The 18,869-nt window shown below is 36.5% G+C and overlaps 1 protein-coding gene across 3 annotated transcripts in view; it reads left to right on the plus strand.

Moving 5' to 3' along the window:
* LOC105210881 (uncharacterized) overlaps positions 1–16,133 on the plus strand; it is a 35,131-nt gene extending 18,998 nt beyond the window's left edge. Inside the window, exons 1-4 of one of the 3 annotated variants that reach the window (XM_011182079.3) lie at positions 12,179–12,295; positions 12,506–12,658; positions 13,574–13,696; positions 15,780–16,132. In XM_011182079.3, coding sequence (XP_011180381.1) covers positions 12,519–12,658; positions 13,574–13,696; positions 15,780–15,924 — 408 coding nt within the window. In that variant the 5' untranslated portion in view covers positions 12,179–12,295; positions 12,506–12,518 and the 3' untranslated portion in view covers positions 15,925–16,132. Of the gene's footprint in view, positions 1–12,178; positions 12,296–12,505; positions 12,659–12,771; positions 13,697–15,779 lie in introns of those variants that run through there. The other 2 variants (XM_054227764.1, XM_054227763.1) reach the window with 2 other exon arrangements.
* Positions 16,134–18,869: the final 2,736 nt, after the last annotated feature.

Consider the following 18,869-nt stretch of genomic DNA (forward strand, 5'->3'; position numbering starts at 1 on the left):
ATTGTTTTTGGCACAGTTATGCCTTGACTGTTGTTGGTGTAACTGTTGGTCTCAGTCCTGTTTCGTCTCCGAATTGTTAGTGTCTTCTTCTAAGTGTGCACTGAAAATTGCTTTCTGTCGCTGCTCTGTGCTTCAAAAGTATATCTGTGTTGCAGAGTCTGTGACGTAGGCGTCCCGCGTAGTCTATGTTCTAAGATGTTTTACTTATGTTCTGCTAGATGATAAATGGTTGGCAATAAAAATTTTACTTGGCAGAAGGCAAGAAGGAATGCGTTCATCGTCTGGAAATAATTTTAATATATATTAAAAAATTAAGATTTTTTTGTCAGAGTTTTAAAGTTTTCATTAGCATTTATTTTAAAATTTTATAAATTAATATATAAACATTCCATATTATATTTTATTTTAATCTTCGCTATACATACAATTCACGCCTCTACTTAAAATTTTAGAGGTTACTAATTTTTCCTCATCAATATATCTTCTACCTACGTTGCCTACTTATGGGCGTATTAAAAATTTAGGGCTTCATTTTTCCCCTCTATATGAATATAAGCTATATGTATAAATAATAATAAATTATCTCGAAAATGGTAGCTTCCCAAAGTGTTCTAATAGCTATGCAATGGTTATAACTTTGGTATGGTTTTCTCTAGAACGCTACTTGAGCCTAAAGCTATACTTCGGTTAGATTTTTTTCGAATATTTTGAGAGATTCAGAAGTTCTTCATATTAAATTATCCGACACGTTCGAATAAAATTATTTTTTTCAGTAAAATTTTTTTACCTTAGCGATTGAAAAGTCTTTCTCCACATCATTCAATTGATTTTCATACTTCAACTCTCTAAAGAAGTGATATTTCGTATTCAATGTATGCATGTACAATCGCACAATAATCTACCTATGTATGCTTCCCATTAGCGTAACCCTTATAAAACCACAAAAAAATTTAATTTTCTGAAATCACCTTATTAAAAATAAACTAACCTCAATTCAGCTGCCATAGTGATATATGGGACGCATTATTATACTCATTAACCCCAACAGTTAATCACATAGGCCAGATAATAATTCAATTTCAAGCGCTCACACATACTCAACCTCCACCCATTTAAAGCCGCCATAAAAGCTAAGATTAAGTCTCGCTTACACACATACAATGAAAAATAACGAAATGAAAGCCAATGTACAAAGAAAAGCCTTTTACCTTTGTATGTACGTATTTATATGAAATGAACACACACATGCTGTGCAGGTCAAATGTAAATGATGCACACAATAAATTCACATTTTCACATTTTTCAAAATCCACTTAATACCCGACAAATGCTGTGCATTGTAAATTCATTTTACACTCAAATACTCATATAAACAGCAATACATATCTACGGTTGCTTTTCATTTCATTTATTCACATCTGAAGAACTGATACGGGTATCATATTATATAAAACCACTAATACACATACACGCATTTTATTTTATTATTTCTTTGCTTCTATGAGTCATGACTAAATGCGATTTTTTCTCTCCTCTCTTCATTTGGGTTTTCTTTTTTGGTAACTTTACGGTTGGATATTAAAAGTGTACAAAAGATTTTAATCAGGCTTAAATGGGCTTAAGAATTTAAACAACGTCAAATGAACCTTAAAAAGGTTTATTGGCCAAAGAGCCTGTATGTGTACGTACAGTTTTCCGCATCTGTGTATTAATTCCCATATATGAGAATACATATATGAATACTTACTTATGTACAAATAAACTTGAGTAATTTCCATTTTTCGCTTTAAGTGCTGGAGGTTATAAAGTTCTGAAAAGCTGAGGCAACTCTGCACAATTTAAGAAGCCGTACTTCTTTCTCCCTTATTCCTTTAACGAAAGAGTATTCATAACTTAGTACGTGGGCTGCTATATATATTTCTGGCCTAATAATGAAAATAGGAATATTTATCAACGAAAATGGTATTATTGTTTTTCAAAATATTCTCCATCAAGATTTATACACTTTTGCTTGCGCTCAAACCAATTTTCGAAGCACCTTTTTTAGCCTTGTTTTGAGCGATTGTCAAATTGTGCGGGATCCAACGAGAACAAACCTTTTTTACGGCCAGGTGTTCATGCAATATCGAATGTATTCTGGTGGGAGAAATGCATAGGCATACCTCTATCTGAAGGTAAGTTACATGACGGTCTTGCATTATCAGTTCACGTACGGCATCGATGTTTTCTGGCACAACGGCTGTTTTTGAACGACCTTCACGGAATTCGGCTTTGAGCGAGCGTCGGTCACGATTGAATTCGTTGTACCAGTTTTTCACAGTGCTATAGGATGGTGCTTCATAGCCATACAAAAATTTTAGTTCATCGATGCACTCTTGTCGCGATAATCCACGTCGAAAGTTGTGAAAAATGATGGCACGAAAATGTCACGAGTTAATTCCATTTTTTGGCCGAGATGAATTTTTTAATTCCCTGTAAATAAAACAATTTACGATTAAATAACAAAACATTCTGAGTGATGTTATGCTAAAAAATGTCAAACTTTACAATGGAAATGTCAGATTGCACCTGGCAACACTTAGTGTTGCCTAGGTCAGAAATATATATAGCAGCCCTCGTATTCTCAAATATTTCACCGTTTTTCTATTAAAACAGTTGCTTCAAGTTAGTTAAAAGTGAGGATTACATAGATTAAATGGATCTAATAAGATGTACTCAGATATATGTCAATATTTTTCAACAAATTTTTTTTTCCTCCTTCACTCGCCTATCCAACTTTTTAAATAGTGTTCATAAATATTCTTATGCCCGGTTTCACAGTCAGTGCTTAGGTTGTGCTTAAGATAAAACAGAAATATTGCGTTTTACAGTTCATACTTAAGTTCTGCTTAAGTACTGAAAATGGGAGACTTAAGCAGTGCTTAAGTAACAGCTGATTTTTGTTTTGAATATTGACTTATTTGTCAAAAAAATAAAATAAAAATTATTTGCTGAAAAAATTTTTGGAATTTCTTGCATTCAATGACGGTTATATACTTTCCTGCGAGTTGCAATAGGTGCCCCCACTCGCTTGCGGTGAAATTCGGTGTCCTTTTATTGTTTCCATCCATTTCCCAGATTCTAAATTTATTCATCGCAAAGTTATTTTTCATCAACAATAATTTCAATTTGTCATATGGTATTTGTAAACAAATCTTTTTCATTGTGCTGCCATATATCATAATAGAATTTTAAAGAAAATAAGCATCGACTGTGAAACGCAAATGACTACTCAGTCCACAACAATGCTTAGCTAAGATTTTATTTGGGCACAACTTAAGTACGAACTGTGAAACCGGGCATTAGAGTGGCTGAATTTATCACATTACTTCAGCATTACATTCATATCAGTGGTTCCATAGCTATTATTCTAATGATAATTATTGAAGATGATTTCATTCCAACTAATTGCCCATAACTAATGCAATATCATTGCGATTACTATTGAATGAAGTGATTATTATTCAGTACCAGAATGACTTAATTACCAATGCCATTACTTCTTTTTCATTTATTTTACTGTTATTTATTATTATTTTAATAATATTTAGACCCTACAATTTCTAATACCACTATAATTGTCAATACTCTTCTATTTAACATCAACTCTAAAGCATTAGAACATTATTACGTAAATCAATGGTTACGAAGGTTTTTGTATCTAAAGAATTTCTCCCGAAATAATATTCAACAGAGAAGCTATAATCTTCAAAAATAGTTATATTTATTGCCATGCGTTTTATTCTCTGAACTAAATTAGAATTTTCAATATCAATAGTAATGTAATGTTAATACTGCGTTATTTTACAAATATTTTATATCATTTAAGTAATTAATATCATTACATTTTTCATTACCATTACCAAACCCATTACCAATACCATTACTTATATCCTTTGCAAATATTTAAAGTAATGATTAGCATTACATTTTCCATTACCAATACCATTATAATTAACATTACTTTTGTAAGTTTTTTACATTTTTTCATGGCTGGGATGACATATATATAAATACGATTTTCTTTTAAATATCCAACTTTATGTCATAAGCTCCCATTAATTACCAAACTAAAAGGCGCATGCCTCTTTTAAGATCCGCTACAATAAACCCAGTCTTGAACTACATAAAAAAAATACTAGCTTTCCACCAATCCACTTTCACATATGGCAACTGAAAGAAATATTGCCGCACTCAAAGTGCTCATTACAAAAGGGTTTTGTAGAAATAAATTTACACCTTAACGCCTTGAAGGGGCGATCCCCAATCTGCAAGTAAAGTAAAGTAAAATAAATTATATTGCCACACATGCTTAGTGTGAGCACCTGAAATACAATGGCGACTCTGCTATACTTCATTTATATTGCACACACATTTCATTATGAACACACACACATACAGACATGTGCGCGTGTTGCACATAAATTTGCAAAAGAAACGGCAGCTGCTGACATTAGTGTTAAAAATAATGCTTTAGAAAATGCACACCTTTCGCAAAATGCGCACCAATACACGTAGAAAGGTGGAGGGAAAGTTGAAAAATTGTGAAAACGCATAAAACACACCCACATCTAACGGTTACTTTTATGTACTTAACTGCCTCACTAAATGGCGTTTTAGTGCTTTGAGTGTGTGCGTGTGTGACTTTAAATCAAATACATACGTCCACACATACCTTAACGGTACACAAGAGCACCGCTGCTGGCCCTCACTTTGCCTTCGTGCGTGTGTTCGTTAGCCCTCTGCGTGCCGGGTGAACACACAAGTACAGTTACCGCCCCGCAATTACACGCAAACATGCATAATTCCTTTTGCAGCGAGATGCTTACACTTTAGACTTTAGTGGCAACTTTCGACTTTGCCTGCTTTCCATATTCTCGCTCGCTTTGTTTGTCAGAATATTAATTTAATATGGCAATAATGTTAGTCATGCCACGTAGAATGCACCTGTGTCGAAATTACTGGTCGATTTTGCCAGCGCAGGAGCTGAGCGATCTCAAGTGGTGGAGATAATGTGGTGAGCCATGTGATTTTTATGCATTCGAAGTTGCGTTGTTTGAAAACAAAATGAGCGAAATTTGAAATTTGGACACGATGAGGTTATACCAAGATAACCTTTGAATTGAGATATTAAAATGAATTTTAGGAATACAGAGTCTTATATTAAACGAGTGTTATTCTAACACATTCCCTGAATTTATATAAATATTATTCCAACTTGAAGACACTTCGTCGGAAAATAGTTAAAATCTGCAAAGTAAAATTCGATATAGGGTGCTTTTTTAGAGCTATAACATTTCTTTGAAATATAACTATCAAAAGCAAAAGCAAAGATAGCTGTCGAAAATTGACATTTATGCTCAGTTTACTTTAGTAAATTATCCAGTCACGACGCCCACCATAACAATAAAATAATCAAGAAACAGTTAAAATGCATGGTCATTTATTTCCAAAACTCGCTTTCTGAGAATCTAAACCACATTTCCATCCTTGGAGAGACTCTTCTAAATATTTTTTATGGATAGTTTTCATCTCATTCCTTTCAGCTTTCCAAATTTCCGGGTTTTACTCAAAATAAAAATTCTATCTATCTAAAAGAAACAACCTATATATACTATTTAATGATTTTATAAAAATAGTCAGGATTATGAAAATATATACTAAAAAATAGACTAATCAGATATTGTTGGAGAAAGTGCTAATTTCTCTTACTACACTACTCTCCCTTTTGTTAGTGAAAATACTCTCAACAGAAAGAGCCTCTCTCGAATCTTGGGAAAATTTAAGGAATAAGTCCGTATCTTAAACAAGTTATGTTTGTGCTTTACGGCAGGAATGGTTGGCTTTTAAAGCTGAAAATATACACAACACTGCCAGTACAGCATAGGGTTGCCATCTGTGTTGGATTTTTCAAAACTCGGCGCTTGCATAACCGAATCTCGAAATCTAATTTATTAGTGGTCACTAAAAAAATTTCCATAAAGCTTCAAAATAACTAAAACTGAAATGGATAACGAAATAAAAAATTTTGCGTTACTTGAGGAGTTAAAAAACTTTATAACAATGCTAACAAGTTCCACGAACCCCCAAAAAAATTTGAAACTACAAAAAAAGTTTGCTGAAGAGAGTGTTATAGATAGGGTAAGCGTCTGGTGTAAGCTGAAGTTACAAACTCAATTAAAGCTACGCATTTTTGTAAGCAATTTCCATATTTACATAATATAGAAGTTACCGGAGCACGATACACAAAAAGTACCGTTATAAGAAACCCAGCCAAAATATGGGAGATACTTGTTGGCGCGCAAGAGTCTCGCATACTAAATTTTGCGGCCTTTGTACTGCGGCTTGTTGTCTTTACGTTTAAACTTCATTGAAGTGGAAGAATTTAATCATAACAAGCGTCGAGCGCCGGGCGGCAAGCTATAAAACCAAAACACTGTGTTGCGTAACTCATTCAACGCCGGCAACTTCACCTGCAGACACTTGAGCATTTGGTTGTTTGTATGTCTGTGGCTGTGTGTTTGTTGGTGAGGTGGTTACGCTGATTGTTGTTCTTTTGGCAATATTTACGCATTTTGTTTGCTTTCCATTCGAGCGCCAAGCCATCATCAGTCCATACGGCTTGCTTGCTACACACCAAACAATATGGCGGTTAACGGTCGATCAGCCGTTGGTTGTTGTGATGGTGGTGTTGTATAATTGGTGAATTGTTTGGTTGGTGGTTGTTTTGTTTGTCCATATTGTAGATATTGTGTATTCGGTGAAAACCATAAAACAACAGTTAACTTTGTTTTTTTTTTTGCGTTTTTTCCTTTGCTTTCATAATTTCACGCTTTCCTTAAAACCGCCTACACAAACAGCGGCCAGCGCTATTAGCTTACGCTGTGCACTTTTTGTTTCTGTTTTTGTTATTATTGTTTTATGTTTGTGCGGTGAGCTTGTATTGTGGGAACGTGCAAGGTGATGCTTATGCAAATAAAATAACGAAAAGAGAAAATAAAGTGGAATTTTCTTCAATTGGGTAATCAAGTTAATATGTTGCCTTAACTGGGCTGGGATATTGTTTGCTGAAGTGGGGTCGGGGGTTTTAAGAGGAGGAAGGTGTAGGATTTTGCTGTTAAACTTTTTATAGATAAATGACGATGATCTGTAGTGGAAGCATAGTCTGTTAAAGGGTTATGGACTCTAACGATTTACAATCTAACACTTTACTTCATATGGGAAGATCTATATCAGATTTTGTAGTACCGATCCTGGCACTGCCTGACGAGCTATTACTCAGCTTGGATGGAAGCGAGTTGTGAAGTGTCCTCAGAACAGTTTTTTTTTTTTTTTTCAAATTTCACAATAAGGTCGAAGTAGTAGCTGTGGCTTAGAATTTCAGAAATATCGAATGGACTCTGTCCTCTAATAAGTAGTCCATTTAAAAAACTTCTAATATCAACCGATACAATTTAATGATAACATTTCATTTCAACATTTTACACTAAATTGTGAAAATGGACGAAATCAGATTAGAACCACGCCCACCTGGCATATATTCTGAATTACTAAGAGTGAAAATTTTCTAAAAAAAAATATTGTCCGATATCTGAAAGGTTACAAAAGAATATATATAAACACTTGTGGGTAAAATGCGTGGTAACGCCCACTTTTAGATAAAATTGCATATCTCCCATAAAATGCGATTAATTTAAACCATATACGAGTTAAATAATTTCCATTTCTTCCTAATAACACAAGGTTAAACTTAGCAAAATCCAATTGGAATCAGATTCTCTTCCCAAATAACTCTTGAGATTTTTCTTTTCTTGAAAATCTCTCAAAAATAATATTTTAAGAACTTCAGAAACTACATAACAAGCGGCTTCCTCCAGCGGGTACTGTATCGAATACTTTCAGAGCTGGAGTGTTTTCCTCCATCCGTACAACATGACCTAGCCAGCGTAGCCGCTGTCTTTTTATTCGCTGAACTATGTCAATGTCGTGATATAAATCTTACAGCTCATCGTTCCATCGTCTGCGGTATTCGCCGTTGCCAATGTTTAGAGGACCATAAATCTTACGCAAAACCTTTCTCTCGAAAACCCCAAGAGTCGTCTCATCGGATGTTGTCATCGTCCACGCTTCAGCGCCATACATCAGGACGGGAATAATGAGCGACTTATAGAGTTTGATTTTGGTTCGTCGAGAGAGGACTTTACTTTTCAATTGCCTACTCAGTCCAAAGTAGCACCTGTTGGCAAGAGTGATTCTGCGTTGGATTTCAAGACTGACATTGTTGGTGTTGTTGATACTGGTTCCCAGGTATACGAAATTATCTACGACTTCGAAGTTATGACTGTCAACAGTGACGTGGGAGCCAAGACGCGAGTGCGCTGACTGTTTGTTTGATGACAGGAGATATTTCGTCTTGTCCTCATTCACCACCAGACCCATACTCTTCGCTTCTTTATCTAGCCTGTAAAACGCAGAACAAACGGCGCGGTTGTTGCTTCCGATGATATCAATATCATCGGCATACGCCAGGAGCTGTACACTCCTGTAGAAGATTGTACCCTCTCTATTTAGTTCTGCAGCTAGTATTATTTTTTTATAACCCGAGCTTAATGGGTCCTACTAACTTTTTAATACAACATTTAAACTATATCTTCACTCTAATCAAGCCATTTTAACCAACTACCGACATAACTTAAGACAAATGCTCAAACACAACCACACTTTTGTTATAATATGTAAACAAATACACCATGGTATCATAGTAACAGCCAACATTATCTAAATTAATACAGTTAATTTACATATGTATGCATGTATAGTACGCGTAAGCATGAAAGCCATTGTGAGCTTAATGAGCTTTCGCGCTGACAATTTCGAGGAGGCATGGAAATGTATAACTACTAACTCAAAACTAACATACATACATATGGAAATATACTTACAGGAACAGGTATATTTTGTAAGGCAACAACCACCCACTGAAGAACACACTGCAGCGCTATACATACATAAATGTTCGTAACTAAGCGAGCAAAGAACTTAAGCAGCGCGTAGCCATGGTAGCTTCACTCCCGAGTCCTTAACAACATGTTGCCATTCAAGCAGATTATGATAAATTTATATGATAAGTGAGACAATAGAGCGCGCGACACACTTGCCTACATAACAACACTTAAAAGTGCTGAATATATGGGTAAATGGGGCAAAACAGGTTTCCTTAATAAATATTTTTGAAGAACGTTTTAAGTACAGCCATAAAAATCCAAACAATTAAGTGTATTTGTTCTTCCAAAAAAGCAGTAGGGGTGAATAAATAATGCCGCTTTGTAAACCTGTATTCATATGCATAGTTTTAGGCGCACTAAAGTGTACCCCAAACGCCCCACTTAAGCAGCTGACAATAATATGTTTCCTGGCATAAATTGTTTTAAAGCGCCAACGCCAGCGATGCGGCATGTGTTTGCCAAAGTAAATTACCGAGAAATATGTGTCAGCCAGCTAAAACGACAAGTAAGGATACACGCCAAAAAGTATGCTACCCGAATATTGTTAGCCCCCACGCTACGACACACTCATTTGCCACAGCAGTGTGAGTATACGTATATAAAGTGGGAGCACAAAATAACGACACTCATCAATAATCTTAAAGACAACACGCCAGCTGATGCCCGACGACTATGGCCATTGGCAGCCTGGGCCTTCACGTCGATATGGTAGCAAAGTTCAAGATACTCTGTCGTCGCAGTGTGGCACTGATAGGCTGCCTGGTTGGCTGTTCAACTGGCTGGTCGCTGTGATTGCTTTGAACGTTTAGCCTGCACATAGGGGCAGTATGTCAACTCGGTTGTACGACATAAATGATAGAATGCCAGTTTGTACCACTTGTTAGTCCACAGACTGGCTTTCCTGTATTACCCCAGCCTTCCATTTCCCACTTCCGTTGTCGATTTTACATTTTTATCACTTGCAATAAGTTTTGGCAGCTGTTGGCACTTTTCCGTCTTGACTCACCAGACCGGCCGCATCGATAAAGCTTACTAGAGCGCCTGCCTAGCTCCTCCTGCTGGCAATGTTTTGCTCGAAAAGTTTTCATTTGCAATTTATGTTTTAAATTGGCTTGCATTTATATTAGAAAAGCATTTATACTACGTTGTTCTTGATTCTTATGCTTTGGATTGCAACTATTTTTGGACCAACGCCAGCTGTGCACCAATGGCCATTAGTTGCGCGTCATTGACCCGTACACCCTTGCCACATGCAACTTCCTGCTACGCTTTAGACAAATTTCAACTATTCCTTCTCGCTTATCAGCATATTTGACCTCATGCTACTTTTCGACTTCCTCCTCCTCCACCTTCACTCTGCGTTCGGGTTGAAATGGCATCATTACACCATAATGACATATCGATACATTCACTGAGCACTCGCCATAAATTATTGGCCAAACATATTGCTGCAAACGGTTTAACAATGCCGAAATCCCAGTTGTGACGCAACTGCGCTGTTCGAAAATTAAACTTTCATTTTATTTCGTCGCTGCTTGACCCTTTTTCATTTAAGCGTCGAAATTTCTCGTATTTTTTGTGCGTTTTCTTTTGTACGAACCCCTTAATGTTAATCAAATGCGCTAAAATAAATCGAAACAAAATTGGCTGCCTTGGTGATGCATAGCGAATTGTGTGTAGCACATAGCGGAACTGTTTAGGGTTGCCAACTAGTGAGGTTTTGCAAATTTGAATTAATTTTGAAAAATTATCAAAACTTATAACGAAAACTCTTTTACATCTCAGGAAGTCTAAGACTATTATTTTCCAAATAATAAAAGAGAGAACCTAAGAGAGGGATTATATTAGAAAAAATTGAGCAACTTTTACTGTAACTTTGTAGAAAAAAAATTGGTAACTGGCGAAAGATTTGTTCTATTTTATCACTCTCTGTTCTGGTAGTATAATCGGACTAGTTTCAATCGGCTTCTGAGACGTGCCTTAACGATTTTACTGATTTTAGAAATCAAAATTTGCTCTCATAAGAGAACAGTGTTCTGAAGTATCTATAATTTGGTCTATCTGGTATACGAAATTATACAAATTTTGGAATTAAATTAAGTAATTTGGGCCTCACCTAGCCAAAACAAAGACCTTTATCAATGCTCCAGTTAATTTATGCCCTGGCCATTTCTTTATTGTATAAAACCCCATTTTCAATTGTACAGTTTTTACAGTACTGAATCTCCCAAGTTTCTACGTTTCCAAAAACCCTTAGTTTCGGGTGCTTTATTTTCTTCACATACTGCGAACTGTTCAGAAAGTCTCTACCTAAGTTCTATAGAGTTCTCATACACAGACTTCGTACAAAGTGTCCTCGATAATTATAATATTATTAGACCTTACAGACTGGACTTATGAAGCTTCAGCTGAGTCCATTAGAAATTATCAAGTCTCAAGTATCTAAGTTTCGGAACATTCTGAGTCTCGAAACAAGGTATGTTTTGATGGTTTATATTGCTTGGTATACTGTAGTTGTTTCAGGAAGCCTTTAACTAAGATCTTTGGTGTTCTCAGACTCAGACTTAATATTGAGCTTCTTCGATCATTACACTATATTCAGTTCTTACATATTCGACTTATGTAGTTTGAGTTTTACTATAAGTCAGGTAAAATATCTAGTATCCTTATATTGATTCAAGTTTTTTTGAAAATCCATGTTTGGAAGTAATTTTTTCTCCAACAGATCACGTAAGATTTAGATAGGGTTAGTAATAACGGGGTATTAATTAGTAAGCTAAGCACTTCTACCTTCTTACCTGCCTTAGATCAATTGAGAAATGCTACAATTGAAATAAATTTGCTTCATGTGGCCCGACAAATTTAGGGTTATAAAAAAATTTTTCTTTCCCAATTTTTTTTTTTTATTTTCCCAAATAAATTCTCAATATCTTGCTTCGAAAACTTTTTTCTTTCGAAAACTAGTTTTTGCTTCCTCTCTGCTACACTGCCTGTCGTTAAATGAACATAAATGCACTCTTGTACATTTTCAGCCAAGTGGCAACTCTTTCCTACAATTACTCTCACATGCTGCACCGCACGTATGAGTGCGATACTTAGCCAATTTATTTGTTCAATACAAACAGTCTCGTCACCAACGAGCTACTCCAATAACGATAAGGCAAATAACCAAAGGGGTAGATACACCTTAGTGCAATCTCGAAATCAGAAAATCACAAGACAGCGCACAAACCGTACGACGAGACGAGCAGGTGAAAAATTGCAAAGCCACACAAGGCAAAGCATGCAGCAACGTGTTAGCAATCAAGCGAAATTGCAATTGCGCTTTGCGTGCTGCAAACAACTCGAGCAGAGCAGCATGCATTGCTCTCAAGCAAAATACTATAGAAGACGCTCATTATTTTTATTTGCCAGAGTACAAATAAATAACTTCTTCTTCTCCTTTTTCTATATCTTTGCAGTGCTTGAACCAACATGAAATCGGAATACGATACAAATCCATTCAAGCGCCCAATGAATGTGCTACAAAAACAATGGTACCGTGTACTTATCGCGCGACGCGTTGGCTACGGACCGCCGCGATCGTCGGGCAATGCCAACCAAATGCAAACGTAGTGAGTAAAATCATAAAAAAAAGTTGTGAAAAAATATGTTTATTTAAGAAGAAGTGAAGTGCTGGTGGTGTCGAGGAGAGCGCGAGTGGAGAGTGTTAGAAAAATTACATTAAAAGAAGGGAAAAGCAAAAAAGCATTGAAGACACAATCAGTTGAATAGCTATCCACTGTGACAACAATTGTCACAACAACACCAACACATAGCATCTATAGCTACACTTTAGCGCATTTCTTGTGCAACGCTGTGTGTACTTTGTTGTCGTGGAAGACAGCGCAAAAGCGCAACAAATCTTTTTACAATTCGTCAGGAAATTGCATTTCCTTACTGCCTCGTTTGGCTTGATTTGATTTGCTTCCTCGCAACTTGGCTGCTTGCATTCATTCATGCAGCGCTCATCCGCGGCTCATCCTTGACGGCGGTCCTTGTGTGCGGCTCGCTGCCGGCGCTGATCCGTGTACCACAGTAGTTAGCGCCCATGTACGTGCAGTGAACACATCGTGTCGTAACTGTAAACCCCTCGAGGGTTTCGAGAATGCACTCGTGCATACGCTCATAGAAGCATACATACCCTCATCTAGTAGTAGACACACATATATTAGTCCTGTTGAGAATACCTTTACCTTTATGTTTATGTGGTTTTTATTTTATGTTCTTCCACCTTCTTTTTTGTGGTTTACCTTACTTGTCTCCACTTACATACTTTTTTGCTGCTCATGTGTACTGAGCAAAAATTTTCATTTCATATTTCACATTACATTGTCCTTTTATTCTCGCTGCTGCACCTGTAATCCATCGATTGCATCTCAACAATTCAACTTCTTTCCGTTTGCTTTACACTTTACCCGCGCTCGCCGCCCACCATCGCCTCACTGTCATTCTGTTCGTAATTCTCGTACGCTGCTCCGTTCGTATAGTCAGCAAGTTTGCCAACGGCGCTACATGGACGCATTCCGTCGTTACAATGCACAGTTCCGCAAGGAAGTGCAACAACACGAACTCATGCAACCGACTGCCATCGATGCTATGCGTGTTCACAGGTATGTTCCCTAGTTTTTTATTATTGGATAATTTTTACAATGTTGTATGTAGTACACGATGGAGATGGCACAAATGGAAATATTATTTTGAACATACATGAGAGCTTTACACGTATGAGCAGCGCAATAAAAAGCTCAAGGTGCACATGTTTTTTTATCAAATGTTACTAAATATATATATCTAATATTATTATTTTTATTATTTTAATATTTTAAAATTATGGTACAGTTCTCAAAATATAGTTTAGTCGATCAACATCCTAAATGTAGGCAATATTTTATTTTTTGCACGATAAATTGTTTTTATTGTTGCCTACATTTAGGCACTTTGTTACAATATAGCAAAGCCACACACCTTAAGGTATATAAATATATTACTATTCTGAAGAAAACATATTCTGAAAATGTATATTCTATTTCTATACTCACCTTATTGAATCTATAAGCTAATTTTATTATCTGTTTATATTGTATAATTGTATTTTAAAATTTAAAACACAGTTTTAGTATAAATATTAATGCGGCGTTCACATAATTGTAACCTTCACTCACTCATCTGTATCTTAATACTATCTCTTAGAGTAAATTTGCATTTTTTAAATAACCGGTGAGAGGTTTTAGATTTTTGTTAGTAGATTCGCTAAATGAAAAAATAGTCTACAGTCTGAGCTGGGCGCCTCTCAGTTGTTCACCCATTTCTTCATGAGATCCAGTTTTCTGAATCTGCGCTTTTAAATCTGTTCAACTTGCTTATAAAACTTGCGTTGGTAGTTTGTGGTCTCTTGTGGAATATTTTAAAAGTTAGTCTTCCGTAATGAAAATTAAAAGTTGGCTTACTTTTTCCTTTAAGGTTCCAATTGCCTTATGGATGCTCTTGATCTCATAAGTGACAGTGCTACATCATTGTTTCTATGAACTTGAATAAACCTAAGCATAAATTTAAGAATTTTAAAGAGCCTCGTGCTCTATGAAAACTATTAAACTTCAGTTCACTGAATTCTTATTAGTATTGCAAATGTTTTCATTAGATTTGCTCTCTTCTGATGAGATTCACTTTAAAAACATAACTATTTAGAAAGAAAGGAGTTTTTCTCGAATCAAAGCACGAATATTATTATTTTTTGCTGAATAGATAGTTCTGAATCCTTTCAAAAAATCTTCATTAGAAAATTTACCCATTACTTGAGATGTTTGGCGAATGTTAGGTCTGTCGTTAAAAAAAAAAATTCAAAAATAATATTTTTTAGTTTTGGTCGGGGTGGTGATGATATATAGTGGTAATCTATAACTCATGATGGAGCTTTTTCGCTTGAGCCTAAAGTAAAAATGTTGCCACTTTATCACACGGGAGCTAATTAGTTATATATGAAATGTAAAAACAATGATTGGGAATTACAGAACTAAATCTTATATAGGATTTGCCTCATCAATATAAAATTTATACTGTAAAAAAATTGAAATCTTTTTAGTTTCGTAGTGTTATAGTTTTATTAAATTCCTTACTTCCAATTCGTTCACCCCTCCACTCTGAAAGTAACTAATATCTAATTACATATACACAACTACTTAACACTCAAGCACCCCCGAAATTCAATAAAATGTTTAAAATGCGCGAGAAGCGCGATGAAAGCAAGAAGACCAAAGCGATTTCACTAAACTCGCTGCAATTTAACACCGTTAAGTATTTGTTTCACCTTTCGTTGACCCGCTTGGCTTAATTTGCTTTTAACACCGATATTGCATAGCCCACAAAAACACCGAAAAGGCTATACGAGCCAAGAGCTAAACAGCAACAACAACAACTGTAACAAGCAACTAGAGCACAAATACTTGAACACCTGCTGTTGTTTTTGTAACTTTGTCAAGCAATTAGCTATGTAGATGTAACACTTTCAACACAAACTACAGTTAGATACTTTGATAAGCACCAACGCCAGCAATAACAACAAAAGGAACACGTAGAAACCGGTGTGAAAAAGTGGAAGCAACTGTAGTAGCATTTCAAACAATTTTGACATATTTTTAGTAGAAACTGCGGAGAGTAATGTAAAACATTATCGCATTTTACCGCTCTCGCCCACAGAACCTTTGCCATTACAACGATGTGGCCGCCCTTGCACTCGAAGCGCGAAATAAATCTGACACTGGAACAATTGGAGAATGTTTTGAGTGTCAAAGAACGTTGGCGTTTGGAGGAGATACTCAAACGTGAAACGAAGCGCAGATAAAGTGGCCTCGGAGGCCAACGGGAGACAAGAAGAAGAGGAGGAGTGAAGGCATGATGAGTGAAAGGAGAGGAAAAGCGAAGTTGCAAATGAGCAAGAGCGAAGGAATGTGCTTACTGGAAGGAGTAGATCATATATCAATGAAAATACTGAAACGTCGGAAAAACTGATTTCGAAAGCGATCGAAAATATATTGTTTCGCTACTTAATTAAAAAATAGTAAAATTAATTGCTCATAATAAAATATTACGCATAAAATATGCCAGGCTTTTAGCACATTTTTTCGATAGCCTTTTTGTCAGATGTTTTATTTAGTCTCTTCGTTTTGGGGCCCGAGTTCTGTGCTCTTACTGATTTTTTACTAGAAATAGTACCAATGGTCCAACAATGACTACTGAGATATAAAGAGAACTCTCCAAAAACTCTCCTCTTTTCCGAGATTCATCCACCATCATTAATCTCTTGGTAATAATTTTGAAAGAATTTGACACATAACCACTATCACGGTGTGATTTTTGACTATAGTGTTTTGTACTTTTTGTGGAAATAGATTTAAGACACACTGTGGTGAGTTTCCTCTTCTGACTAGCTGTTTCGACTAATCTAACTTTAAAATCTCTTTTTACTTATTAAAAGTAGAAAAGGTAGGTTCAACATTTGCTTTTATATTCAGAAATACAACACTATACTACTGTGGTGAGTTTCTTCTAATGATTATTAGTGTTAGGTTGAGTTATTTAGGTAAAATAACTCTAGGGTCTTTTTAACTATTCAAAAAGATAATTTACTATCGTTTTTACATATCTTATCATATCACGCGGTGTGGTGAGTTTCCTCTTTTGACTCATATTTTTAACTTTTAGAAAATATAGATGAATAATACCCATCAATAGTTGATTTTATAAACTTAAATATGTATATTTTAGATTCTCTGTAATCATTAACACTCAAAAAGAGAAAAGTCTAAATCTAAAGTACAATCGATAGCACTCAGTATCTTCAGCTGCTGCCAGGCAGACATGCGAAACTTTCGCTCTATGCACTGAAATGTAACATTATTACATCAGCATGCAAGTGGCCGACAACTACAATTCCCCCCACATTCCCGCTTCATTTTACGCGCAACGCAGCGCGGAACGCCGCTGAAAATTGCAATGCGTGTGATTAAGCGAAAACGGCGAAGTCTCGACGACTGTCTAACCAAACTGATGTAGATGAGTAGTGATACTTAGTGATGGTAGAGCGGGAGAGCGCAACCATCAGCAGCATATTTACTCATAGTCACTGGGTCGGGTGGGGGTCTAACAACCGGCGGCGCTTACTCGCATTGCAAATCACGGCCGAAAATATCGACAACTGACAAAATGTGTGAATTGAATTTTGAAAAAGATTTCCGTAGCACGTACAGCAGCATATCATGAGCTGTTGGCGGTGTGGGGAGGGCATTCGAGAGCGATTTGTATTGAACCACTTCGCGGCGACCGAACGCAGCGCGCAGACAATGAAGAGTTTGAGTTGAAATTGTTGAAAAGTTGATTACAACCAGCATACACTGACGAGCCAACAAATATGGATGAGCAGCGCGCGGAACGTGTTGTTTGCCGCTTCAATCGCGGCAACACTCTGCAACTTTGTCGGGGTTTGCACGCTCATTTCAGTCTCAACCGCCGCGAGTTGGCTGCGCTTTATTTTTTCTCCACGGTTAGCGCATTGCTTTCGTTCGTTCATTCATTTTAGGTTTTTGGTTTGATGCGCCTTTGACTGTGAAGTTTTTGATTTGGTTTGGCTTGATTTGGTTTGCACGCTCACTCAACAACAACAACACCATACACACAAACACACAGCGGCGCATGCCGTAGACCGAAGTCGTCTCGTCCTTTATTTGCTGTGCCGCTTGCCTTGGACTTGACGCGCATTGGCATTGCGCTCACGTCTCGGATGTTTATGCCATTAGAGCGATAAGCTGCTGCTGTTCGCTGTCAGACGCGCACGCCTGCATAACAATTGCCAACACTTTGCTTCGGCCACTGCCGCCGCGCACTTCTTGTACAGTCTTCCACATCCTGCTTGCCTCGACTCGCCCCGTTGCTAACGACCAACAAACGAAATTTAGTTTTCTGGGGTTAAGTGGCGCTCACCAATTCGACGTTGCTTTTGTTTGTGTATTTGTTTTTACTTTTATTTTGTTGGAATTTTAGCAATAACGATTGTTGCTCACTTTAATTTCGGGGTTGCGTGCCATTAGAGCTTGGTTATCCTTACCTCTTACGGCATAGTGAAATGTTTACTTCGTTTGTTTGGTGGTGTGGGCGGGGTAACTCTGCATTCATACCAATAATTCATTAACGACAACAAGATCGATCAATTTCGTTGTTAATTTTGCTTTATTCCACGCAACGCGGTTTGCATATAAATTGGTTTCAAAGGTTTGTGGGAGGGTGAAAGCTGAATTGCTTGTTATAGGTATATGGTATTTGGAGAACTATTTGAACAGAGAACTACAGAGCTATTAGTATAATCAAAGTCGAACGATATAATAGTTTTCATTAGAACCTTTAAAGGAGCTTTCCCTAAGGAGGTAGATTTCCCTAAAAGAGAGCTTTCACAGATAAAAGCTTTCGGCTTTAAGGCTGTTCTAACGTAGTTCCAAACGATAAATTGAGAGAAGATACATTTAGATCTCTAGTATTTTATCAGTTTAATTTACTTCAAGAAACGTCTGCTTCTAAATATCGAGAATTCGACTTTTTATTTACATGGTCCAACTACTTTTTAAAAGGAGACACCTTCTCTTCTTTCAATAATTTGTTCCCTTATTTATATTCTCAATTCTACCCATATTTGTTAAGAGATTTTAGCTCTCAAAGTTCAGATTTTTTTTTAAAAAGGTCTTCAGAACTTTTCGCTCTTTCCCAAAAACTATCACAAGTCCCAGTCTCAAGCTAAGT

The sequence above is a fragment of the Zeugodacus cucurbitae genome, chromosome 3 (genome assembly GCF_028554725.1).
Source record: "Zeugodacus cucurbitae isolate PBARC_wt_2022May chromosome 3, idZeuCucr1.2, whole genome shotgun sequence".
NCBI classification, from domain to species: Eukaryota; Metazoa; Arthropoda; class Insecta; order Diptera; family Tephritidae; genus Zeugodacus; species Zeugodacus cucurbitae.